The 27,086-nt window shown below is 37.2% G+C and overlaps 1 protein-coding gene across 3 annotated transcripts; it reads right to left on the reverse strand.

The window, feature by feature from the left end:
• Nucleotides 1-6,987: 6,987 nt before the first annotated feature.
• Nucleotides 6,988-26,989, reverse strand: LOC110160135 (lisH domain-containing protein ARMC9). Of its 3 annotated transcripts, none has more exons than XM_055164977.1 (26): nucleotides 26,728-26,989; nucleotides 25,815-25,959; nucleotides 25,597-25,722; nucleotides 25,373-25,525; nucleotides 22,716-22,871; nucleotides 22,549-22,641; nucleotides 22,130-22,154; nucleotides 21,666-21,823; nucleotides 21,397-21,495; nucleotides 20,487-20,522; nucleotides 19,156-19,190; nucleotides 18,966-19,077; nucleotides 18,773-18,865; nucleotides 18,024-18,114; nucleotides 17,074-17,197; nucleotides 16,857-16,996; nucleotides 16,490-16,566; nucleotides 16,241-16,315; nucleotides 15,990-16,080; nucleotides 14,670-14,722; nucleotides 14,413-14,508; nucleotides 13,999-14,108; nucleotides 13,350-13,468; nucleotides 12,867-12,960; nucleotides 10,864-11,042; nucleotides 6,988-7,934 (listed from the first exon to the last, which is right to left on the reverse strand). In XM_055164977.1, exons 2-26 carry the CDS (start codon nucleotides 25,887-25,889, stop codon nucleotides 7,912-7,914), a joined length of 2,433 nt encoding a protein of 810 aa, XP_055020952.1. In that variant the 5' UTR covers nucleotides 25,890-25,959; nucleotides 26,728-26,989; the 3' UTR covers nucleotides 6,988-7,911. The 3 variants fall into 3 exon arrangements, with proteins under 3 accessions (XP_055020952.1, XP_020780422.2, XP_055020953.1); XM_020924763.2 differs by having other exon boundaries at nucleotides 13,350-13,459; nucleotides 26,728-26,988; XM_055164978.1 differs by lacking the exon at nucleotides 20,487-20,522 and having other exon boundaries at nucleotides 26,728-26,987.
• Nucleotides 26,990-27,086: the final 97 nt, after the last annotated feature.

Genomic DNA, 27,086 nt, shown 5'->3' on the forward strand with positions numbered 1-27,086 from the left:
GATACCAGTCACAGAGAGAGGGGTCACAGTTTTTCAATAAAGTAAATTGGAGCCAAAGAGGATGGAGCTGGAATGGAGCTCCATGCCTTAGTTCCTATTTGGAATGCGGCAGTTAGCGAATCAGCTATGTCCATTTATATTTACAGTCTATGGTTTTAAGCCATTCTGTGGAACATCCTAAAACATCTTCACAAAGATAGATGTCAAATACTCTACCTAACTGTTAATGCCCAATCAAATATTGGCAAACCAGAGAAGTTCTGTTCTGTTGATCAATGTTTAGAGTTATTCTTAAAATGTACCACTGGAAGTATGTAGGCTTTTGTACTTAGGGAGTTTTACATGTCCAGCTTTTAATGTTATAAGCCTTGTCCACTAGTTTTGTATGGGTGTTGTGGTGTGCTTTTTTTCTAACCCTCTTTCCTCCATGTTTAATATTTTTTGGACTGGTATTTAATAAATCCTTCAATGTGAGCAGTATATCTGTAACAATGTCTGTCCCCATTTCAACCATGTCTTCCGCCTCACTGTTACCGATGGGAAAGAACAACAGCCTGTATCTCCCTGTGCTTCCAACACCATTTTTTCTTTTTTCTTTACAGTGCACACAGCTGTGATCCCAAATCCTCTTCCTCCTCTTCTTTCTCCATTTCCTGCCCACTCCAGTTATCCTTCGCGGGGCCATGTGCATCCTGTTGCCTGGCTGGTGTGTTTTTTCCTGGTGCTGTGGTAGATCTGGAGCAGGGTGCCGATGGACAGTCCACTCAAGCAAAATTTCCTACATGAATGTTTGCGCTCAGAGAGGGAGTGAGGGACAGTGACTCACAGCAACAGGATGTAGCCTTGTAACAGTTACATTTAATACAATGAAAGAGTAAGCAATAAAGCAATAAAACAAAAAACAAAAAAAGAAAAGGTACTATGATAGAAATGTTTTGACTGAAATTATTTAAAGGAAACATATCATGTAACTTTTAAAAGGTTTAAACCATGGTGTAATGTTCCTTTGTTAATACTTTACTCAATGCTTTTTGATTGATTCATGCATATTTGAGTAATCTTCTACTGGCCTGCATTCAAGCCTTGAGTGATCACTTACCCCCTATCTCTGCTCACTTACAGTTACTCAAAAATAATCAGACTTCAGGTAATACATTTAGAGTTAAAACATTTCAAAATGTTTTATAATAAAAACATTGAGAATCTGCAGATTGATATGAAATGTCACTATGAAGAGGCAAGGCAGTTTTGAACATGACATCTCTGGGCATGATTCTTTTATTAACCTAAATCAGTATTGTGGTTTACAATTAACAAAATGCAAAATAATGTCTGTACGCCTTGCAAAATACCTGAAAAGCATAATAAGTTTTCTTTATGTGTAACATAAAGGCAATAAACATTCACATGATAATTAATTTGATAAACATCTGAAGATCAGATCATGCAAATGTTCTTCCACCGCATAATTCTTCCACTTTTACGTAACAAATTGAATATATATAATACAAATTTTGTTAACAATTGTCTCATTTTACAATAAAATTTCAGTGCTATTATTACAAATATTTAAAAATATTATAGAACTGAATATTTACTGTATATTTGCATATACTGTAGTGTATAGTCTGGTTGTAACAATAAATTATATCTGAAGACACAGAAGAACAAGTACAGTTTCTCTTTGAATTGTGTCAAATTGTTTGAAGTCTATTTTAATATAATCCCAGGTACAAAGGTTACTACCCGACAGTCGCCATACTTTGAGCCCATTCTCTCTCACATAGCTCTACACAATATTGTGTGTTATCTGCCATTTCCCCAGTGGTGTCCACCCTAACCCTTATTGAGATAGTGTAATGAGATCTGCAGAGACCCTGACCCGTACAGTGCCATTGTGCCTGGAATAGAAAAGTCCAGAGATCGAGACCGAGATATTAACCAGTTAATATATGCAAAGCTTTTCCTGTCTGAAAGTGATAAGGAAACTTTCTCTCAACAATCACCTGTTATAGAATGCATCCGCTGCGTTCTTGGCAGGTAAGATGATCTAACCTGGCCCATATTCACTATAAACAAGGCCCCACCACCAGACGACTTACTGACAGTTATCTCTTATTTATATTTACGAGACCTGACAATGGTTGTAGTAGTAAGATGGAATCCACAATAGACTGAAGAGGAAGTTTTCCATCCACTGTTGACTTAAGACTACCTGTGAGGCTATGGAAAGGATTACCTATTGGTGAAAGAAGTAACCCAAATATGCAGTTAAGTAAAGAGAATGTTGGACAAAACTAAGTAACTCGAGTTTAAATAAAAGCGCTTAAAAATATGCCACGTGTATAGTTGATTGATGTAGATCATATGGAAACTGTTATAATACATAGTTGAGTACAAACAAATACCCCTTTCAAGTGAAATTGTGAAAAAATCAAAATTCATCACTATCAGACTGCAAATAAATAGTAACACTGTTACTATTAGACATAGAATGTCCACCTAAAGACTGTACACTTTGATCAAAGCCAGAAAATCAAATCATGAATCACAATATGAAGAGGTTTTATAGCCAGGCTGTAGAAGAAACTATATGAAGTCTGAATCAGATTTCAGTGCAAAAACTTTGTGGTTCCAGTTAGACACCCTTAATGTCTGTTGCTAAAATTAACAAGTTTGGCTATATTTTAAAATCTTTGGTTACATAAATGCTTGTGTAGTATTTTTAAAATTTTGATGTGTTATTTTTGTTTGCTATGGACCCCAGGAAGAGAAGCAAACAAATATAAGCTAAATAATCAATCTAAATAAATCTAACTAAAGAATAATGTTTCCTAAAGATCCTAAAGGTATCTGATTTCACAGCACACAAGTAAAGGTGTTGTAACTTTAATTACTAATGTATAGTTATAAGTTAATTCACTACCAGTCATTTATTATTTATTATTTACTATTTAGTTATTTATTGCAATTTAAGTCATGCAAATCCAATGTAGAGCTTGAAATGGTACAAAAGTAAGTACTGAACAGCCAGAAGTAAAAAAAAAAAAAAAAGATAAATAATAACAAAACATAAGTTCAAGCTCTGCCAAAACTACCTCAGGAAAAAAGAACAAGATGGTGAGATTGAAAACACAGAGTGTCCAGCACAATCTCCAGACTTAAACCCAATCGAGCTGGTTTGAGATGAACGGGATAGAAGAGTGAAAGCCAAGGGACCTACAAGGGCGACACATTTATGGGAACTTCTGCAACAGACTTGGGAAGAACTTTCTGAAGAATATTTGATTTCTATTGTAAAAAGAATGAGCCATGAGTGTGTTCAGCTGTTACATCTGCCAAAGGTGGACACTTTGATGAATCAAAAGTTTAGAATACGTTTTGAGTGGTAGTGTACATCTGAGTGTGTATTTTACAAGAACTGGTAATTTATATAGTACTTTGTGTTAGATTTGTATTAAATTTCATGTCAAAGTGATGGAAAACATACACAACACCTTATCTTCTTAGGATCAATGAGGAAAAGAAAATGCTCACTTTGTTCTGAGATTGATTCTGAATCTATTGTTATAACAAGTTCACATGCATTCTATCTGTTACCTGCCTGGAATAAGTGTCAGAAACTCTCTGTGTCCCACCTCCTTTTCAGATACGTGTGTGCTGGAAGGGGGGGTCTTGTTCCTCAGTCACCATGAAGGAATTTACAGCCCTCCAAAGAAAAAAGTAGCCAGAGGGGATCTTTGTCTGCCTCCCTGTTCCTTCTTTTACACCTTCCCCCTCCCCTTGTTTCCAGCAGCTGTCAAGTGACTATGCTGCTCTCTCAAAGGGCCCTCAGAACAAAGGGGATGTGAGCAGGTCTGTTATGGATGACTCTTTCAGCTGAAGCAATAGGTAAACACCCACCTTCCTCCACTGCTATAGTGTTTACTAAACAGTCTTTAAGGTTAGCAGTACATGGTTAAATAGGGGTATGGACAAAAGACACTGGTTTTCAGATGACAGGTGAGCAAGTGTAGGCTCGATGTTGGCCATTAAAAAGTGAATTTCCTTTCAGATGAACTGATTCATTTCTTATAAACGCCTAGTTTTTTACTACTAATAGACACTCACACATCCACCACATCAAAATGAAAGATTACACTCATAAATTTGATTAAACTAGAACTAAACCAGGAACAAAACTTGGACTAGAGCAACAAAGACTAAACAAAAACTAGAACAGGACCAAACAAACTCTACCTCAGCACTAAAATGAGTATCAAACCAGAACCAAACCGGAGTGTGAGCGTACCTCTTCATTCTACTTTTAACAGTGTGCTTACCACCAATGAAATCCACCAGTGTTCGTATAAGATGCTGCATACGGTAAAAGGTTTATAAGGTTTTAATCAATAAAAAAAATAAGAGGGAAGTATTTAGTCTAGTTACTGCAATGTTGTTGTCAAGGCGGAACACTGACATTTGAGTTGAGTAACTCAGTACAAGTATTCTTAAACAACTAAAAAGAATGTTAAGAAAGTTAAATTGTGAAAACTATCAGTCTATGAATTGACAGCGATGCTCCTGTCAGTGTTAATAAGAAAACCACTTAAGTATTGAAAGCAGAAGCAAATGAAACTATGTTAATACACACTGCACCAAAATAGTGACTAAATTCTTGACACTTGAACTTGACAACTTAACCTGGATGACACCAGGACTACAACAGAACCAAACCAAGTCTACATCAGGACTAAACTAGGCTCAAACCAGGACTAAACCAGGACAAGTTTGAATTCATATTTTAGATAGCACCAACAGTAAATAAAATAATCCAAACTAGACGTGGACACATTTTTAAATTCACAATATAATTTTAATCCTGTTTTTAAATGCCCACTTATATTAGTTTTACTCAACTATTAAAAGTACTATATTATGCAAAACTGACTGTTGTGAGCTTTAAGTTATGTTATAATGTTGTTACCTACACAAAAAATATACTTGGAGTTGTTTTGTCTTTCATTCACATGTCTGAGTAGCCCTTGAGTAGAAGTCTGTCTATATCTCCAAAGCTCAAAATGCTTTGTTCCACCTTCTGATAGCATGTAGCAGTAGTTTTCAAGTTAACAGCTACATTTTACCTTTTATTCAGTAGAGATTGGCAATTCCAGATTTGAGATGATCCAGATGATTCTTTTTAGTTGTATGGAGTAAAAACAGTGGAGCACTTCCTGTATTACCTGTTGACATCACAAGGTAGAACAGTGTTAAGAGCTTAGCCCAAATATACAGTGTGTGCGTGTTAAACATGTGTGAATTAAACAAAACACATCACCAGGTATGTTTTGTGAGGAAACAACATTAAAACATAGATCAGTGAATACAGTGATATGGGTTATAAATACAATAAATAAAGGGTGACTTGTTAGTTCTAAAGGACTGATGGGGAGGAAATGCTGTCTCCCCTGCACTGGCGTCACCATTTATCAGTCATACTCATGGCTGTCTGCTGATAAACCCATCTGAATAGTATTTGTGTCAGTCAGGGTCTCCAGGGGCATCAGCCACTTCTGTTTGCAACTTCGAGAGACAGATTCTAGCTTGGTGGCGTATTAAAACTTTACAACCTTCTAAACATTCTTAAAGGGCCGTCTCATTGTGCTAAACGGTGTTGTAAGTGTGTTTTCCCATGCCTGTGAGCACCATCTCCTAGCTAGTCTGTATCTGCTCTGTTGTTTGGATAGAGAAGCAGTTTCCTCCAGCTGGACAGAGAGACTGTGGATGAAGCGAAGGGTTACACAGCCACCTGGCCCCAAGTGCGTCAGTGCTGTCATGTGCATGTGGTTTCCTTAGATTGTATTCGTACTCCCAGACATCATCCTCACTCGCTTAATGCTAAATATGTCGAGGCACAAGGGACGAAATCAGGGAGGAAGATGGTCAGAATGTTGTAGCAAAGGCTGGCTATATTTCCCGTTGAAGTGTCGAAAACTGTTTGTATGGGATATGTTGTTGCAGTTACAAGATTGTATTGGTAGTAATGCAGACCAAAGTGTTGATAATAATTGAAAATGTTGCTTTGAGTTGAGTGAACATTTATAGAGCTGAGATTATTCACAGTCAAATTGTTTTTTGAATGGCTACGATTAGCAACTGGAACGATTTCTATTATTCAGGTAATTGCGTCCTCTTCAGCAAACTGAATGTGTATTTGTGGGGACAATGTGTGTAAAACCTGTACATGACTTTAACCACAGGTTTTGAGTTTATGTATTAGTTTAATAGTTTAGAGTATTTTAATATGTTTTTACAAGTTAATGCTCTCTTTATCTGTTTAAAATGTGTTCTGTGAACAGAATCCTGGTAAAAAAAATTTTTTTTGCAAAAGCTATATTGGCCTGAAAATAGATATTGAACTCAGAAACCTCAGTTCCTTGAATATTAATCCGCAGTAATTTAGGTCTTTTTTTCTTTTTGGTTGCCAAGTTGCAGGTCAGATATGTGGAGAGGTGACCCTGCCATGATAAGAATGTTATTCAAGGTATTGTTGAAAACATCTCCATGGAGAGGCAAGCAGGTGACAGGCCCTCCTCCAGAAGTTAAACAGTGAGTTTTTAAATAAAAGTAATTGCACATACACAAGCTCACAAAAGGACAAACTGGGAATTATTGTGGGGTTTTGTCATATTTGTTATTCATACACGTGGACAGTTTGAACAATCTGAATTATTTGAACAATCTGATGTATTTGAATAATTGGATTTATTTGAACAAGGCTGTTATTTCTTAATAAAGCTCTCAATGGTTGACTTCATTTCAGGTGTAACATATTGTAACATATGACACTCAATACGCACATGTCATAACATGTGCAAAATGTGTGGAATTATTGCCAAATTGCCAAAGGGGTTAATTTTTATCCCCTTCCCCTGCCTGTAGTAGAACTCCTTGTACTGCTCTTGTTTGGGCTCGTGACACCAGTTCAATAAGCAACCAAGTGTGATTTAGTGCATTTATTATAAAATGTATGAATCCATGGTAGACATTAAGAATTGAATACATTTGAAAGAAAATAAAATGTGGCATACTTTTATTTACAACCATAATGAATTACGGTAAATGGCAGGATTTATGTAGAAAAAAATCTAAAAACTATACTTATACACGTCAACACGTGGAAATATTTCATCTCAACAATAACAAGTCTTTCATAAATATCGGTATATACTTTCATACATATTGGTATATACATATTGGTATATATGCAGCATATGATTCCTATAGTTCATGAGTCAGTGCAGACCTGTGTCATTTGTAAACATTCCTACTGCATAAGTTAAAAACAACTTAAGTCTTTATCAGTCACCATAATTATCTGTATCTGTCACTATGTACAATAATATTCAAGAAGAAAAAAAATGTGGACATCCCTTTTTCCTATAAAGATTATGTTATCAAAACATACATCCTTGGCATGCTTATTGATAAATAAATTCAAGTTTAAGACACAGCAATTTACAAAAATAATATGTAGACACTTAAAAGCTTAGAAAATGAAGGTAATAATTAGCAAAACGGAAGATTAGTCAGGAAATAGCTCTGTGAATGGAGAGGCAGAGGTGAATGAATACACAGGGCCCAGGGGGAGGGACAGCTCCAGACTGTGATTATTGTCTGACCCACTATAAAGTTACAGAACAGGTCTACGCTGCTGCAGAGGGGGTGAAAAAACAAAAAACAAAAAAAAAAACGCAACCCCCACAATCCTTTGCATTGTTCTGACCCCACTCCCTTCTACCTCCCTGCTGGTGAGGCTGATCTTCGACCGTCTCTGCGCCCGGACCCTGATCACCACTGGCCAGGGATGAGGTTTCAGGAAGTCCCATGCCATGGAGGAGATAGTGGAGCTCTGTGATGACAGGTCCCTCCTCACCTCCTCTTGGACTGACCGCCTGCAGGATTAGGACAAGGAGGGAAGGGGAGAGGGAGAGAGAGAGAGAGAGAGAGAGAGAGAGAGAGAGAGAGAGAGAGAGAGAGAGAGAGAGAGAGAGAGAGAGAGAGAGAGAGAGAGAGAGAGAGAGAGAGAGAGAGAGAGAGAGAGAGAGAGAGAGAGAGAGAGAGAGAGAGAGAGAGAGAGAGAGAGAGAGAGAGAGAGAGAGAGAGAGAGAGAGAGAGAGAGAGAGAGAGAGAGAGAGAGAGAGAGAGAGAGAGAGAGAGAGAGAGAGAGAGAGAGAGAGAGAGAGAGAGAGAGAGAGAGAGAGAGAGAGAGAGGAGGGAGGGGGTGATGAGGTGCAAGGGAGGTAGACAGGGACATTAGGGGGAGGTATTACAAGATGCATCAGGTGACAGTTACATAATGTGAGGTAATAAGAAAATCCAGTGGCAGACTCCATGAGGGAGTTGTACATGATCTACTTCTTTGGATTAGGGTATGAGCAACATCTTCCCTACTAATTCAATTTACTTTTAGTTAACTTCCCTTCATATGTTTATATATATATATAAAAAAAAAACATTTATCTTTATTTTTTATATTTAACTGCTCTTCCATTTCGTTTCATTGTCATTAGTCTGTTCAAAAAGACAAATGTGATGCACAGAAAATATACATGTGCAATATTGATAACTGAACTGATACTGATATCTGGGAAGACCTGACTTATGTTGGAGCTGATATATCGCCCATCCTTTCTTTATAGACCTAGATTTGATTATAGATTTGGTCTTTAGAGATTGATTAACTTGCACTTGGTTACAATAGCAAATAATGACCTCCCCAGCGCAAGAAATCACATCTTTATAATAATAATGTTGTACTAATTAGTTATACGTACTTCTATATTATTATTTGCTCTTTCCCATTTCAGCCCAACATATGATTAATACAAATGACCATGGAAACCAAATAATAGATATATGAACACATATTTATATTGTTCTAAATCCTTTGGTCAATTGCTGCCTCTCTGCTTTTCATTGCCTGAATGAGTGGGCCAGTTATCTACACCCCCTCTGGTGAAAGTCTGTCCTAGTCTTCGGATGAGAAACCGGCGTGTTCTCCTAGGCAGATAGCAGAAAACATTACATTTAATCGCACATGACAGTTGGCAGAAACACACCAATAGAAAAATCACTTATATCTTCTGTTTGAGATGTCATGTGTGCGTCTCTAATGCGTTTTGAGTGAAGTGAAGTGGGATTAAGTGACTTCCTGGTGCGTCTACAGTATAAATGTTTGACACTTGCCAGGCCTCAGAAGTACCACACACACTCAGCGGAAGTGGTGGCTCTGACCATTAAGTGTTATTACAGGCTTTATGATAAGGGTAGCTAGTATAAGAGCCGGAGGAAGTCAGTCCAATACTCCAATACAATTAAGATGCATGAGGGCATAGAGAGATGGTATCAGCCAACTAAAAGCAACAACACAAAAAGCAAAGTACAATATGCCAACAACGCAAAGCATAATTCCATCTGGCTAAAACACAGTGTTAAAAGAAAAGGTGGTTTTAAATGTGATACAGCTTTGATGAAATATTACAACATTTAAAATCTTGTTCTACTTTTTTCTATTTTGTTCTACATTGTTTTACTCTGTATAGATATAATAGATCAAGGCATAATATCAAAGAAGAATGATTATGCTTTGAATTTCAGGTACTAGAGAGTAAGTGTATCAGGTTTATCTGACAAAACAAAAATGTAAATCTAACAGTGACTCAGTGAATTTCAGGATATTGTGTGTCTTTACAGTAAAAAAAAAGAATACCACAAAAGCTCCAGTGTAGTATTGCAGTATTTCCGAACCTGAGTAATTTTATGGAAAGACTTGACAAAACAGGGAACAAAAGAGCGATCTTTTCTTTTGTTGTATTGTGTGAACAATATTGTGAAAAGAACAGTTTAGAAAAGCTTCTGATCATCTAAACAGCCCAGAAATATACACATTTTGACAATTGCATCCAAAGTAAGAGAGAGCAACTATTTGAGACAAGACTAAAATACACTGCTCTAAAAAATAAAAGAAACACTAGATCTCAATGCCAAATGAAAGGATGCCACCTCTTTTAATGGAAATGATTGATGCACTAGAGTGGCAACAGGACTGTGGTTGCATGTGGAAGTCATTTCAAGTTTCTCCCTCTTGATCTTTTTTTTGGGGTTTTCTACTAGTGCTGGTTTTGGCTAGAGTGATTATCACTACTGGAACTATGAAGCCAGTCCTTAACCCTACAGAAATTGCACAGATTGTCCAACTTCTCCAGGTTGACACAGTTGGATGTGCCATTGCAACGACTTTTACTGTCTCCTAGCTCAATCTCCAGAACATGGAGGAGATTTTAGGAGACAGGAAGTTACTCTAGGAGAGTTGGACAGGGCTGTAGAAGGTCCTCAACTCATCAGCAAGACCCATATCTGCTCCTTTGTGCAAGGAGGAACAGGCTGAGCTCTGCTCGTGCCTTACAGAGTGCCCAAACAATCAAAAACAGACTTCATGTGGGTGGCTTGAGGGTGCCACATCCTGCAGTGGGCCCTGTGCTCACCATCCAGCACCCTGGAGTGCCATTGCCCTAAGACATTGCCCTGTCTGTATTTGTATAGATATCCAACATATTTTTGAGCAGTATATATAGATCCAGTTGAAGGAATAAACATTATTCTCTATTATATGAGCTAAAATCTCACATATTTGATCATTTATTTTGTATACCAATACTGGAATTAAAGGATCTACAATGGATCTACATTTATGTATTTTGCTTTTCATATTATTTAAATTTTCATATTATTTAAAAATAATACAAGTATATATTGATGTATATGTCTCTCTGTTTCAGCAGAGACATGAGGGTTGTAATAGTGTTGTATTAATACTCTTACTTGGGTTTATCTGAGATTTGTCTTCATTGGAGGTGCCTGAGTTGGGTCTGCTTTGCTGTGGTTCACAGTGGGAGAAATGAGGTGCCAGGCCACGGCTGTGATTGGATCCTCTCTGTGGTGATGAGCCATCAGGTGTGCGCGGAATCTTTGGCTGACTCGCAAATGCTGGAACATAATCCCTGTGGACATAAAGTAGAGAAATAGAAATACTACACTTGGGGAAGTAAGAGTATAATCACAAATTTGCTGATTTCCAGAACACTGTGGACATTTTATCTTTGTTTATGCTTAAAGGGCTCATTGAAAAAGGTGCAAGCCTCTAAAAAGACACGAAACCCAATATAACAGAGCACAAGTCCTCAGGGACAAGGACTTAACAGGTGCCTGTACTCATCAGTTCTAATATCAGTCAGTTATAATAATGCCACCCACTGACAAAATGAAAAGATACATCCAACCATGTTTGTTTGTTGTTGTGACGGCGTCTGTCCCCCAGATCTACTGATATTTCTGAATCAAAATTCATAGAGCATAAAGGCATAATTCTCAATGACTTGTCTCCACTGTGTCAATCCTATACTATAATTGATGGATTAATTTCAGAAAAAAATCATTTGTCCCTTTGTCATATGAGTCACGGTGGCTACACAGTAAAAGATAAAATCTGTTTCAACCAAATGATCTGACCAGTGTGAAGAAAAGGGAGGGCAAGTAGACTTTTGAATAGAGAGTAGACAATAAAGTGACATTACAAAATGTCTGATATACTGGAAGATATTAAATAAGAACACAGTACATGAGTACAACAGCAGATAGAACAGGTCATAAAAATGGATGCACTGGATCACAGGAAGAGGCAGATCCACAGTGATTTCCTTAGATGCACTGCTATAAGTGCTGCTGTGCATTGGCAAGTAGATATGCCCATTAATTCTTATGACCATTCTTCCGGTAAGAAGAGAGGCTAAAGGACACAAAGTCTGATGTGGTTGAGGGTGTGGAACATAACAGGAGTAGGATTGGTCATTACTTTTCTAAACAATGTTAAGACAAATACACCATTACGTTCACAATGGGTTTGAAATTCATTGCGACCTTATACAAAGATGAGATTTTCATGTCAACTACCCAGTCTTCCCTCTCCTCACTAATCTTAAACTTTTGATGTTGGAAAATAGTCTGGTTGCCACTCCAGGTGTGAGTTCTGTCCATGCAACCAAAGGAACAGCTGTGTTTTTGCTAACAAGCACAAAGAAGTAGTTCCAGAGAGTTGGGCCAAATTGCAGTGTTTCTAGGATTCTATTGATTTCTTTGTTGATCTCGCTCAAGTCTCCGTCATTCAAATGTGGGGTGAAATCAGGAGACTGGATTCAGACCTGGCCAAGCTGCATGGCAGTATGGTCTTGCGTTCCTGGGGGAGCAGCGGAGGGATGACTGAAGCAGTTTCCTGAGACTCATTACTCTTGGTGAGATTGAGGAGTCGGGTTCCTTTGGGATTTGAAGAAGGGCTGGAGTCAGGGAGGTCTGCCTGAATGGGTCCCTTTGTGGCCACTGCTGGTTTAAACGCATGTCACAGGCGCATGGAGCGGCTGGCCAGTGCTGAGTCACCCATCAGGGAGTGTGCCTGCCAACCTCCCCAACCCACAAATAACTCTGACCCACATAGTAAACTTGATACAGAAAATATGTGTATCTAGAGCATTTAGAGACCAGGGATGAAGCTATATCCAGTTGTGATAATATTATGACATTATCTGTATTAGCCTCATAATTTGATGCAATCAGGTGAGGAGGTTCATGTTAATGTGTATACTAATCTGTTACTTTTGTACTATGCAATAAAAAAATATATTCATTTCAGATACAAAGTTACAGCACAAAGTACTATAAATTATATATGTTTACAGTAATACTGTGAAACTTTTGGCACTATAAGCTTGTTTTGTGCTACTTAACTTGACAGGTCTATAATGTCAGAACAGTGTTTTCGAGGGTCATTTTACCTCTCTCCATTCTGCTCCTCCAGTCCTTTTCTGGTACGACTTTCATACAGAGCATCCAAATCTATATCCTGGGAAAATCTTACACTTTCAGTATCTGCAACAAAATAAATTAAGGAAAAAGAAAAATACAAATTTAAATTGAACCAGTACTTTCTGACAAGCTAACCAGAGCTGCAACAAATGATTCTTTTGCTCAATTCTTAATTAACTTTGAACCACTTTCAAACTAGAGCTTCTGGTGAGAGCTTCTTGAAATAAGAAATAGCAAATTCTTCATAATCCTAAAATTACATATATAGTGTATAATATTTACAATATGAATTAATTTTAACTTAATTACTTTCACAGAACAAACTACAACAAATACAATACACATTTTCTTTTTGTTTTAGTGTCTGCATAGTTCAGCTTGGTCATTAATTACAATTATTTTGATTAGCTGTTGCATCTCTAGTTCTAGTTCCTACATGCAGGTGTACTGACCAGTGCTTTGATGTAAGGACTCAGCGGACATGGGGCGGCTGCCGGTGCGCGTGGGAGGTCGGGAATTGAAGCGAGATGGAGGGAGGCTGTCTTGGCCGTCAACTCCATGGCTGGAATTCCTCAAAATAAGATACACATGCAAATTCACCAAGTTACACATGTTATGGTTTCAGATTGTTACATTTGAAACTGTCACATGATGCATGACATAATTTGCCCCCATAGGCATTATTTCAACTGTATGAATATAAAAAATATATATATTGTTTCTGGTTTAGACTGAAATACTAACCTGTATGTCTAAAGATTACTTTTGGGGCCATCAGGCTATAATAATAATAATGACTCATACCGATATAATTATACTTTAGTCATGGTCATCACGAGCAAAACTACTCCATCTATTTTGGCCTATAGCAGTTATCTGACAGTAATTGATATGAAATACAATATTGGGGTCAGTAGAACAATGAGCCATTTCCATATTGTCTTCAACACAGGCAGAAAGCACAAACCCAAAAAGATATCTTCAGCTGTAACCTGAGAGTATTCAAGATTTATGCATGAAAGTCAAAATACTACAGGATTAGACAGTTAATAAAAACAAAACTTTCCTGATCAAAAGAGCAAATTAGATTGGGACACATACCCTAGGTTAGAATTCCTCTGTCTTGGAGTGACAGGGCGCTGTAGGGGTTCATCGCCACTAAATTGTGGATTTGTAGATCGCTTTTTAGCTTTTGCCATATTGGTCATAATCTAAACAACACATAGACAAAACAAAAATACTGAATGTTGTTTAGAACATTGCACAGATGATGTCATGAGGAGTAAAAATCCTATATAGCATCCATCAAGCATGAATAATAGAAAAACCAATGCTGCAATATCTATTTACATAGCATTTTCTGCAAGCATTATACAATATCAATGTCAGAGCTGGGCTAGATTTCAAGGTCAACAAATGGTAAACGGTATGGTCAAGTGAAAACGTGTTCATTTTGTACGAAAATACACAGAGCCATTGTTTGGATGGAGTGTTGCTATTTTAAATATTTCTTACTCCCAGGTACTCTGTAGTGAGCAGACTCTCCCCAGACAGTTCCCCTAACTGTGGCTGGACAACTTCCTCTTCCAGGCCTGTCTCCATCAGATCTTCCTATTACATGAAAACAAAACATCATTTTTTACATTATACATCATCATCAAGCCAGATATGCACCATGAATTTGACATCTGTTTTAACTCTTTTTTACAAGTGAAGAGACCATAAGAGACCACCATAATAAAATAAAAAACTAGACCATTGTTTGTGCTTACATCACTGTCATCCTCTTCTTCCTCATCCTCTGACTCCGACCCTTCGTCTTCAGCTGTTAGATTAGAACAGTAAGGACAAATGTTAAAGGGGTCAATCGCTAGGCATTTATTATGTATGTATTTATATATTTGATTTGAAGGTCCTATATTACACAAAACTGACTCCACTGTGTTTATAACCTCCATACACCTTCACTAGAATAATTTTTGAGTTTTGAAGATGTAGACAGGCTAATAATGAAGGGTTACTCAAACATGTGTGAATTAAATGAAACACAATTCTGATGTTTCTGATGAGGTAACAACATATTAAGATGTTTACAAGAGAGAATTCTGAGTACTATAGGACCTAAATCAAAATAAATACGGTAGATTAAAGGGACAGTTCAGAATTTTGCACATAGAGCCTCATTTCCTAGTGAGCCAAAGTACTGTAGATGTGTGGAGACACTTTTTGAAATAATCCATCCAGTCCTTGTATTTGCAGAGGTTGCTGGTGCTAGGCTAATGCATGTCAATGGCCACTGTTAGCCTGCCACTAAAAACAGTCTTACCCACTCCACAGTGTACCCAAGGCAAATCTATTGTTACACCAGACTGTTGATGTGAATGTCTGTGTTGATAGAATAATTTTAGAAATAAAACTAAAGTTGTGTCGCATGAATCGTCACATGTTTAGCGACTATTTTCTCAGCAGCAGCAAAATTTTACTCTGCTCTAGTTAGTTGTGATGATATGAACGTGGCTATAACTGGAACATGCTTCTTCCTGTGCTCTATGTGTTGTTATGGCAGCTGCAGGTAAATAAACTATTACAGAGCCGGTAAGGTAGGTGCTAGGTGATATCAGTCCGCCATTGCTAAGCTTTCTATCAGGAAGTACAACTCGCTGCTGCTGCTCAGATGTAAATCCTTCAAATACAAGGCTGGTTTTACTTCTACAGTCATGGACATTACACATGGACATTATTACAGGTGTAATAATAGATCTCCTTTGGGTGTTTTGTGGAGTGGGTAAGTGGGTTTTTAGTGGCGGGCTAACAGTGGCCATTGACATGCGCTAGCTTAGCACCAGCAACCTCTCTAAATACAAGGACTGGTTGGAATATTTTAAAAAGTGTCTCCACATGTCTACAGTACTCTGACTCACTAGGAAATGAGGCCCTATGTCCAAAATTCCAAACTGTCCCTTTAAATCAAATAGAGAAATAAACAGAATAAGCACCTTATAATTGATCCCAAATGCATATGAAATAGAAGAATATATAAAATAAAATATGAATATTAAAACATAGACATATTAAAAAAAAACATGACATACTTGAATTGAGTTGTTGGATGATATACTCAATCTGTCTGTTCAGGTTTGGATCATCCTCTTTGCAATAACAATAGAGAATCTCATCAACACTCTAAAAAGTACAAAACAGGTAAGAAAGAAGATAAACAATGTGTAAGCATAGACACTCCACAGTGAAAATGATATGGTTAAACAAGAAACTGCTCCTTGCTTGTGGAATACTGCCCTACTTATCCTTGCTCTATGATGTGACAATCATTAAATTGTCTTACCATCTCTTTGGCTTCCTGTCTCACAGAGGGTAAAGACAGGATACTATACAAGGCTCCATTGACATACGGTCGAATCTGTACCAAACAAATCAAACTTTATACCCAACATCAAAAGAATTAGGTTATTTAGAAGCAACAATTACACACAAGCGCGCGCACACACACACACACACACACACACATGCATAAAGAGTAGATCAAATTAATTCGCCAAATGATAGCTCTATTTTAGTGCTATGTGTTCCCTACCTCATGTTTCTCATGTCCCAGTAGGTCAGTAAGAACTTTAAGCACATGTTTGGCCTTTTCAGCACACTTCCTTTTTCCTGAATCACAAAAATAAAGAATATTTTTAGACCATACAGGGTAGATCTAAGGGCAAAATGGGTGAGAAGAGTAGGGAAAGACATCCAGCAAATTGTCAAAGCTGAGAGCTGAGGCCATCACAGAGCTCAGTATGTGCTGTAGCCTATTACTAAACTATTGGTATTTTATAACATTAAAATAAGCTTGAGGCAAGAAGTGCATTATACCAAATTTTGCAGTTAATAAATAAAATGGTAAAAGGCAATTTATTTGCAATATAAAATATGCTAGTTAGTGTGTTAGTGTGTACCCTTTGTTCTTAGACAGAGGTTCATGAGTAGAGCTGTGGTGTACTCCAGAGTACAGTCGCTGAGACAGTCATAGTCCTGCAATTCATCCACGAGCCAGCCAATCAGACCTTTCTGTATCATGGCAGTCTGCTGACTCCTCCTACAGCACAGTACAAATGAATCCAGATGTTATTTTGAATTATTTTTTTATTACAAGAAAATTCAAAATGATTTCACCTGAGGCTGAGTTTCTGTAGTGCAATTAGAACATATTCTCTTGTCTGTGAGTCTTTTTCCTCCTTCTTGAGTGCCTCTGTCATCAATTGCAGAAGAATTGGAATCTGAGAGAGGTAAACTCGGCCTAAAAAGACAAGCACAAGGCGTTTTCATCATAAGGTAGTATAAATCTGGGAGCCAGATCCATCCACCTCGATTATTTTCTACCTTTTTCTTACTGTTATTTTTCATGTATTGAACACCTCGGGACATTAAAGTTTGGGGCCTTTTTTAGGGCTCAGTTTCAGGACCCACACAACTCACATACTGACATTATATACTCACTCACATAGTCGTGAACTTTGGAACAAAGAATACTGACATGATGAGGAATACAAAAAATCAAAAAATAGCATTCTCAGGGACAAATCCTCTCTACAAACTGATTGTGATACATCGGCATGGAATTACAGTTTCAATAAAAAACATCTCAAATTTTTCAGCTTCAAATTAAGCCCAAGATGAATTCTCAGAAATTTGGCCCATGCCATGGGAATCTGACAAATTTCAGGATAAAAATTCAACTTAACTTTTGTGGATTTTATTAAAACTTGGCACAGTTCATGTTTATATAATATATCATATTTATAATAATATATGTAATAATATATAATATTACTTAAGATCTGAAGTAACCATTCTGGGGACCTTTTCCCATCACATATTGTTCTGTCTCTCCCTGTTGATTTGCATTGTCATGCAAGGTTATTTTGTTGTATTCCTCATCATGTCAGTATTCTATTGACTATAGCACCACTTAACAGATTCATAATTTTGCACAAGGTGGGTCCCAAAAAAGGGGTTTTGGGCATCCTGAGACTGAACAGGGCTGAGTTGAAACAAAAGACTCCGAACTCGTAATGTCCCGAGCCAAGCATTAACTGAGATTGTTTACTGACTGGACCACTTACCCTCTGCAAGAGAAGCAAAAGCATTGATCAGGCGAGCCATGAACTGACGGACAATATCATTTCTAGACCACATTAAATGAAGCACAGTTGTCTGAAAAAAGATAAGAAAATACATAAAATACCATAAAGAAAAGCCTACGAAGCTCTACATCTCAGACACACATCCTAGGGGTAATACTGAAGTACATAGTTATTTTCCATTATGCCAAATTCTATGTACTATTAGCATCCTATTGAATTTTAAGGACTTGTACGGACTCGAACAAAGGCTTGAGCTGGGAGGTAAGGATCGTTTACTCTTTTGTTCAAGGGTTATTTACCATAGCCTTAGTGAGCGCACACTGTACAAGATAAATTAAAATGTGAAATATTGATGAAACCCTAAATTAAAGTGAGTATGGGTCTGATAACGCAATCCAAGCATTATGTTTTTCATCTCAATACCACAAATTTGCTTATGTAATAATAATACCTTAATATTATAATTTGTATTGCAATATAGAACCTGACAAGTCTGGCTAAATTCCACAGTATTAATTATCTATAGTCACTCACCATACTAGGCGGTGTGATAGATTGGAGTAAGAGAGGATTACAATATGCACCATAGGCCCTTCTGAGTGACCACCACTGATCACTCACTCACTTACTCACTCACTGGACATTCACTCACCACATTTGTATACAGGCTAAAAGCATAGTACAAAACTATCTCAAAATGTCTATTATTACAGAGATATTGGCCACACCTGATCATTGCTGAAGCGGTCAAGTAGATCATTGCTGATATAAGCTTGAAGCACCGTGTCTCTCTGCTCACCAGGAAGCGACCTTGTGAGTCTCTAAAACAGCAAGTTTGGTTTAGATTATTTAAGAGCAATTCATGTTCAAACATTCAAAAACTTCTGATGGTATGTTTTTCGCTAATAAATTATGAATTACCCAGCGCAGTGCTTGTAGAAGCAGAGCTCTGAGCCTGTCTGTCCCCTCCATCAGATCTTTCTTCAGTTTGTCATAGTCCAGTGAGGGCAGCATTGGCACCTCCTTAGGTCCTCTGGGAAACAGCAAGTCCCATTGTCAGTGACATCAAATGAGAGAATCTCAAAAGGAAAGATGTGTTTAAAATACTTACTGAGGTGCAAGGGATGCTCTGAGGATTGAGGAGGCCTTGGTAAAGATTTATAAAACAAAATTGAACAGTTGTTAACCTCACAAATACTAAATATAAGTGTTTCATTGTTATATTCTTAGTTTTGGTTTACTAATCTTTAATTCAAAACAAATAAAACAGATATGTATTATTTTACATACCTATACATATCAGATATAATAAATACATGCATGCATGCATGCTTGTGTAACATGCACTGTCCCCAAACTTGATCCCCATGCTATTAGTGTAGCAGACTAGAGTATAGTTGAGATGTTTAGTAACGTTTTGAGAGGTTTTCAATTTGTAATTTTGGGCCTTGAAATTTAACCTAAAATCCAGCTTTAAGCTAGGCCTGTGAAAGGTTATGTGAGTGAACCATGTCTTCTCAGATATCCAGCAGACTAACCACATATTTGCATTGGACTACAGCAGGGCTTATGGGAGGCCTTTGATACCTGGATTCCTTCTCAAATGCCTCTCCTTTTACTCTAAACATTCCTCCTGCCCCGACGCATGCTGGAGGCCAAGAGGGCATGTTCAAGTCAGTGCCCTGCAGTAATCTACACAACTCTATGCGAATGCAATTGAGTAATGATGAATGATTAGATTTAGACTTTTGGTTGAGCCTAAACAATAACAAGTTGACCTCAATTCTCAACAATGTACAGTTTACATAAGTGCTGTCTATAGTCCTCTATACTCCTCCTCTATAGTCCTCACTCTTATTGTTGAGGCCTCTTTGTCCATAGAGCCTAGGCTTTCACCTGAGATTTGATTACTCTATTCAGATAAACACAACTTTGACTGTCACGAGATCAAAAAGCCTACATTTCATTCAGCAACTAGGTTCTATTTTATCTTTACAAATACCTGTCGTTTAAGCAACCCGAGCGTGAGAGAGGTTGTAATGTAATCAAATCCGCATCTTTGAGCTTTCCAGTACTCCAATACTAAAAGCACTAATGCTGGTAAATGCAGCATTGGAACAACATTTACATTACTCAAAAGAAAGGCCAAAGACTGAACAATGGACAATGACTGCAACTTTTTGGGAACTATATGACATAAGGACATGATCTAGTCTAATAAATTTATTTTTTCTCCAGAAAGATAACACACAGTTTTAGCCATAGACCTACTTGAATACCAGAACAAGACAATTGGTTACTTGTATAGTAAAGGTCTAGGATGCAGGCACAGAATGGGAGTGTACCAAAGAGAGAAGGAAGAAACAGGCAAAAGCAAAATGAGATGACCTGGGTGATGTCAGGGACTAAAAATGGAAACGTGGAACATAATAATAAACTTACATAGCCATCATCATAAGGACTCATAGAGTAATATCCCTTTGTGGGTTAAACACAGCACACACACAAACACAGCACACAAACAAACAACACAGAGAAAGAACTTGTTCAGTAAAGCAACACAAAAAAATTGCACAACAAAGTTCAATATGAGCAACTGATGATAAGCATGATGGGTGTGTGCTAAAAGCAGCAATAAACTTTCACAAATGGGCGTTTCAGATATTTACTTTTCTATATTTAATATTACTGATAAATGCCATCAGGTTAAAGGACTTGCATTATCGTTATTAGTTTTATTTGCAAACTTTTTTTTTTTTTTTTTTTTTTTTTTTTTTTTAGATATTTTGCCCGAAGGCTTGACCAGTACAGCTGTAGGGTGCAGGAGACATTTAAACTGTCAAGGCTGGAAAGCAAATCCATGACACAAAGGTGGTAACAACTACTTATGTACAATGCCTTAAACCACTACACCAAAGCGTAGCATTTACCGGTATACACATCTCAGTAACCCTGTATATTTATTCCTCTCTCTCCAAAACACTTGCTCACTTGTGCTCATCAGAATATCCTTGGGACATAAGAAATATTGTAAGGTATATCACCCAATGTTGTTTAAAAAGCTCAAAACATTTCTAGTGTAATATAATATACAAACAAACATTTAACTTCATTGACCAAGAACAGGGAAGTCCTATTTTACACTTCTACATCTTTTGCATGTAATGATATTTGGTTTGACACATTTGCAATTGACTTTGCTGCATACATTGTGTTGCTGCAGACATGTCATGCCCATGCATTTCATTAATAAAATGGCTTTAGGAACTGTTTTGCTCCGCTGTGTTGTTGGGTCTTGTTTGATACCAGGTGTAAAGTGTGGAGTGAGGAAAGATGGTCTCATTATACTTACAGTGCCAGGCCTGGTGAAGTCTGTGCTCTGAACCATGCTCTGCCTCATCTGGCTGCTGAACAGGCGAACACACACCCTTTGCAGGTCCTCAGGGGACATCTACAAAAGCACACCACACAGTCTTGAGTATAAATAGTCTACAAGGATGGTGGTGGGATAGCATACTGTTTTTTTTTAAAAGCTCACAAAAACACACAAGATGTAATCAGAGATTTTTGTTGTTATTTTATGTATCTATAATAGTTAGTAGTAACTTGTGTTTGACCAACCATTTTTCCGTTAACAGTTGCCTCCAATGCGTCGACCAGCTCAGCGGTTATTCCAATCAGGTTGTGGTAGTCAGCCTGACTCTTATTAAACTTCTTTTTGTAAATTGCAAGGGACCAATCTGACTCAGACAACTGGATCTGCAGCTGCTGTATGGCTTCTGGACACAAAAAACATATTACAGTCATATTTAAGAATCTATCTTGTGGGTTTCAAATTATAGACTGGTAAAATGCTTTCCTCTACAGTCATGTACAACAATTTTCTATTCACATGGAAAGTTTTAACTTTAAATAGTAAAGTAGATACAAACGTTTGTTTACAGTCTAGATCTCAAATTTGCTTTTCACAATTAGGAAAATATGTGTCTTCATTGCCATCATTTGAATTGTTCATTAAAAAGACTGCAAATAAGCTTATATGGTAAGATTCAACAAGGTTTAATGGGGCATGAAAAGTGACAAACCTTTTGTACTTCTGCCACCGTCCCTCTACAATGACATTGTTAAAGAATACACTTAAAAAATATTTGCTCTATAGTCAAGTAGAGCTATAATCCCGCGCAATCTCTTACTTAGCGATAGGTTTACAATATATCCTACATCTTGTATGGAGAGGCCGGTGTCTTCACTGAATGTATTTGTTTAAAGATCATTTGATTAGTAATTGTATTAGCAAAGGATCTACAGTATAATATCATGCAATGTTTCAATGAAACCTTTATGTACCAGGAAGTCAACTGGCTGAAATATTCTGCCATTACACACAGTTACAAACTGTTCAGTATAACGTAAGTGTAAGTTAAAGCATAACAAAGAAGAACCCTTTTCAGGCAATCACACAGCATGGCATCAAGACATTAGCATGAAGTAAACTAAAGGATACATATAAGCTTAAAAGTCTAGGACTATTTGGTGGCTTCAATGTAATTTCCAGAAATTGCTCAAGCTTTTTCTTCAACTTTGGTATCCAGGAATCCTAAATCAACACAAAATACAAATGGGATGAAATTATACAAAATGATTGAAAAAATGAAAAACTACAATTCCTACCTGGAAAAGATTTTTAAACGAAGGGTGTGCAGTAGGATTGGGAACAAATGGTAGTGCATAGTAGGGAAGGAATTCTGTAGTTTGACTGAGTGCTGCTCCTCGTGTCTCAAGAAACTGTTTAAAAAGAGATACCCTTTCCTCAAGGTCACCTCGCTCCTGGAACAACAAATAAAATCATACTCAGATATGAATAAATCCTAATATAATAACACTGGGGTTATTATTATTATTATTATTATTTATTCTGGTTTAACATATACCATAATTTCATATGTAAAAGAGGATTCTTAAAAAGCTCAACAGCACAGCTTAGTGACCATATTGTTAAAACGCACACCATATGATGTTTTGAGCTCAGTAAACATGATCACAGGTCTAAGTCATGCACCACATATGCAGTCTTTAATAACGCTTATTTCTTAGGGAAGATCTAATAGAGCAACTGAGCTTGCAGTGTGCAGTGTATATGACACAGTGTATAACTTGTAGCTCACTACACAAACCCACCTCTCAAACACATATGCATTGACAAGGTTTAGGTACAACAGGAGTCTCCAACCTGTAGCTCCCACCCCTTTCCAAGTAGCTTGATTTTTGAATTATAAGTATTGTGCTGACTAAGTAAAATCTAATTAATTAAATTCCATTACCATTATTTTACCATTGTACATGTATCATTTATAAACAGATAATGGTTTATGTTTTATAGGCCTCTAACTGTACCTCATCTAAGGCTTGCCATGGCTCTTATATATACTCAGTTTCTTGTGACCTTGTAGAGAAACTTGTAGCTCTCTGTCATTTTTGTTTTGTAACGGTAGCTCATCAGAAAAAAAAAAAAGGTGGGAGACACTGAGGTACAATTTATCATCTCCACAGGGAAATTCATCCTTTGCATTTGTCCCATCCTTCAATACCTCTGGGGAAACCTGCCAGGAGCAGTGGGCACGGCACCACAGTGCCCAGAACCCATCTGCAGATCTTGAGCTAAGCTTGGTCAGGATTAACTTAGCTGGACCTACTGTGCAGATGGGTGGTCCAATTTTTATTTTATTTTTTATTTTTTAATTCTCTAGATTAGAACCCTGCATTTGGTTCCATATCTGGCCAAAATATTTGGGTCTAAATTTTATGCAAATTAATTAATATTTAGGTTTGCTCAAGACGCTTGAAAATTGCATGAGTAGGGCCTATACTATAACATAGCGAATCAAATAAATAAGGCATATTTGAATAATTTGTCATTTCATTCTGCAAACACAAACTGAAACTTGCATAAAAAAATACTGCCTGTTCTGTTTCTGATCTTCATTCTTTGTTAGGCTACAGTTAAAATCTTGAATAAGCTTCACCCCCCATTCAGCAACATCACTGGCAACTTTCCTGGAATGCACAATTTTAGCAGACATCTTAAAGTCTACATCATCAGTCCAGTCTGCTGGGGGAATTGTTAAAAATGTTTTTGGCAGAACAGGGCAGCAGTAGCTCAGCTCAGCTCAGCTCAGCTGGTAAGAGTATTTGATCCGAAGGTTTGAATCCCACCGCGACATAAACATCATTGGTTGAGCGGTCAGATTCACTGTGATTCCAGCTCCCACAGATGAATGCTATTGTTGTGTCTTTGGACAAGATACTTAGTCCACCAGTGTCTGCATACACTGGTGTGTGAGTGGTTCCTTGTTGTAAAGCACTCTGAGCCTTCAAAGTGGAAAAACGCATATAAAAATGTGACCATTTACCGTCAAGAGCTTCAAAGAAACGCATTGTGCTGGTGGTGACAAAATCATCTGCCATCATCAGGTCACAGCCTGGATCAGTTGTGCAGGTGTGAGTGCGGGCCACAGAACCCTAGGCAATCGTGCCTGAGCATGGCACGGTTCTAGAGTCCTAGTGTGAGTGCACCCTTAAAAAAATGTAGCACAATAGTTACTTTCCCTGGTGAGTAAGTTACTTCTATAATGGAGTAACTCAATTAATAACTCAGTTATTTGTTGGGAGAAGTAACTAGTAACTTTAACTAATTACTTTGTAATGAACCCAAATCTGTCGAAAACGCAAAATTAGTCAATTTCCAGGAAACTTCATGCAGCTTGAGCAACTGCTAAAACATCTCAATTTCCTTCCAAATTTCTTCCTAAATTATCTTTTGGATGTTAAAACCTAATGCAGGGTTCTAATCAAGGTTATCTGAAACTTTATTTTTTACCATGCTTTGATGGACCACCCTACTGTGCAGTGTGTATGTTTTGGGTTGATGGGCGAAACTTAACACACACAACGCAAAGTCTAGAAGACCACAACACACATTGGAGCATGTATTAAAACTGTGAAACACTTTGCTCCAAGTCATTTAATCTGGTTCTACCATGGTCCCACAAACTGAAAATAGTTCACTTTTAAATATGACAACCTTTTTTGGCTATCCATGGATATTTAAGACATTTGTTATTTCTGTTTTATTTGAAACTAGTCCCTTCTAACAGTAGTCCAGTAGTTCATTTGTTTACCCATTACTATGAATTCATTTATAATAAAAAGGTATGGCTAGTCACACTTTTAGTGTATTTAGGTCCAAACATGGTTAATATTCAATGTGTATATTACACGCCAATATAGCAATTTTAGAAGTTAAAAAATATTTTTCATAAGTGACTAACCTGTTTCCTCAGTGGGTAGATAGTGAAGTGAATGTAAAGGTAAAACTCCAAACTTTGAGCAGTGGTGTCTGTATCTTTCACCTCAATATGGTTTGTCCACAGTTCAAAGAATACCTTATGATCTCCATCATCAAAAGAGATAAGAAGGTCTCTCTGTAACATGAAAAACTGAGCGTTATAGGTATGGAAGCACTTGTACACCTACTACATAACAATTGTTTTACCTGGATGGCATGCATTTTTGAGTCTCTCAGTGAGCTACCTTGAGGCTTAGAGACCAGTTTTCCTTTACATTTGCACTCCTTGTCAAAGCTATCAACAGTCTCTTTAAAATCCTCAAATTTAAGATACTATTAAACCACACAGTTCATAAAACATGGTTAATTCAGATTAACAACTGTAGTATATAGTATATACAAATAAGACCAACTTGTCAACTTACTTCTTTGATCATCCCAAGAAGATCTGCTTCTGTTGCCAAGATGTCTCCCATCTCGCCTGTCTCCTTGAAACTCATGTGAACGACAGAAACTTTTCAAATGTACTCCTTACCAGCAAGAAAATGTCAAATAAACATGGAGGATCCTCTGTAAATTAGAGAGAGAGAGAAATTATTGATCTTGAGGGAAATTCAAGTTCTGCTGTAGCAAACTGTTGCAGTTGATGTTGCTGCAACTCTGGTGTTTTGGATGGTGAAATGTCCACAGCTAGCTTTTCAGCTAGCTACTTAGCCTCTTGCACGGTCTCCATGGATACGGGAAAAACAAATAGCTCATTTCACAAAATTCAACAGCCCCTTAACTAGTGTCCTTTCAACTGCACATGCAGCACTTATTATTTGGTCAAAATCCCATGATATGTTGTAAAAATTACAAGTTTCAAAAACTGCTCAGTATGTGACCCAGGTAGCCACAAAAGCAGCCAACCACTTCACTGCTGTTATTTCTGTAATAATAATAACATCTGCACACAAATGAAGCATAACCTTGCGTTTCAAAAAAAAAAAAAAAAAAAAAAAAAAAGAAAAAAAAGCTCACCATACGACGTGGTAGTAACTAAAATAAAATAAAATAATAAAAAAAAAAAAAAAAAAACGTTGTGTGTGTGTTTTGTGTGTGTGTTTTTTTTTTTTTTTAACGAATTTGTATCAAACCAACTAGCTAAGTTAGCTATCTTAGCAGTTTAAAAATCTATACATTCATTAACGTACATTCATTAACGTTAAATTGCCGTTCTATTAACATTTATTACCCTACTTGTGTCTTAAATACATTTTAAAAGACAACATAAGCATCCGTTAGCAAAATGTTGTTAGCTAGCTTTAGGTCAAGGATTTTACACTTTAGGATCATTACCTGGATAGCTTTTGCACCGCACGTAGGTTATCTACAAATCATTATGACCATAACAAAAAGGGAACCACAGAGTCTTTACTAATCGAGAGAAATTAATTCGTTGTGGTCATGTGAAGCAAGAAGCATTAGCGTCTTGCTGGCAACAGGAAAAGACGCTGAAAAAAGGTCCCTAGCAACCAGCTGTTGGTGACGTTTATATCAAAAAACAAACAATTATCTAAAATAAATTAATAAATAATATATGTATTTCGGGCACAGTGACAAATGTCACATAATATTATGTTGTGTTGTTGTACAATTTATGCAAAAAATATTTCATATATTTTCTTCAACGGAAGTAACCGGAAGTAGTCCTGTGT

Source organism: Boleophthalmus pectinirostris, unplaced genomic scaffold (assembly GCF_026225935.1).
Source record: "Boleophthalmus pectinirostris isolate CB_2022bp ecotype Guang Dong unplaced genomic scaffold, ASM2622593v1 HiC_scaffold_7, whole genome shotgun sequence".
In the NCBI taxonomy this organism is placed as follows: Eukaryota; Metazoa; Chordata; class Actinopteri; order Gobiiformes; family Gobiidae; genus Boleophthalmus; species Boleophthalmus pectinirostris.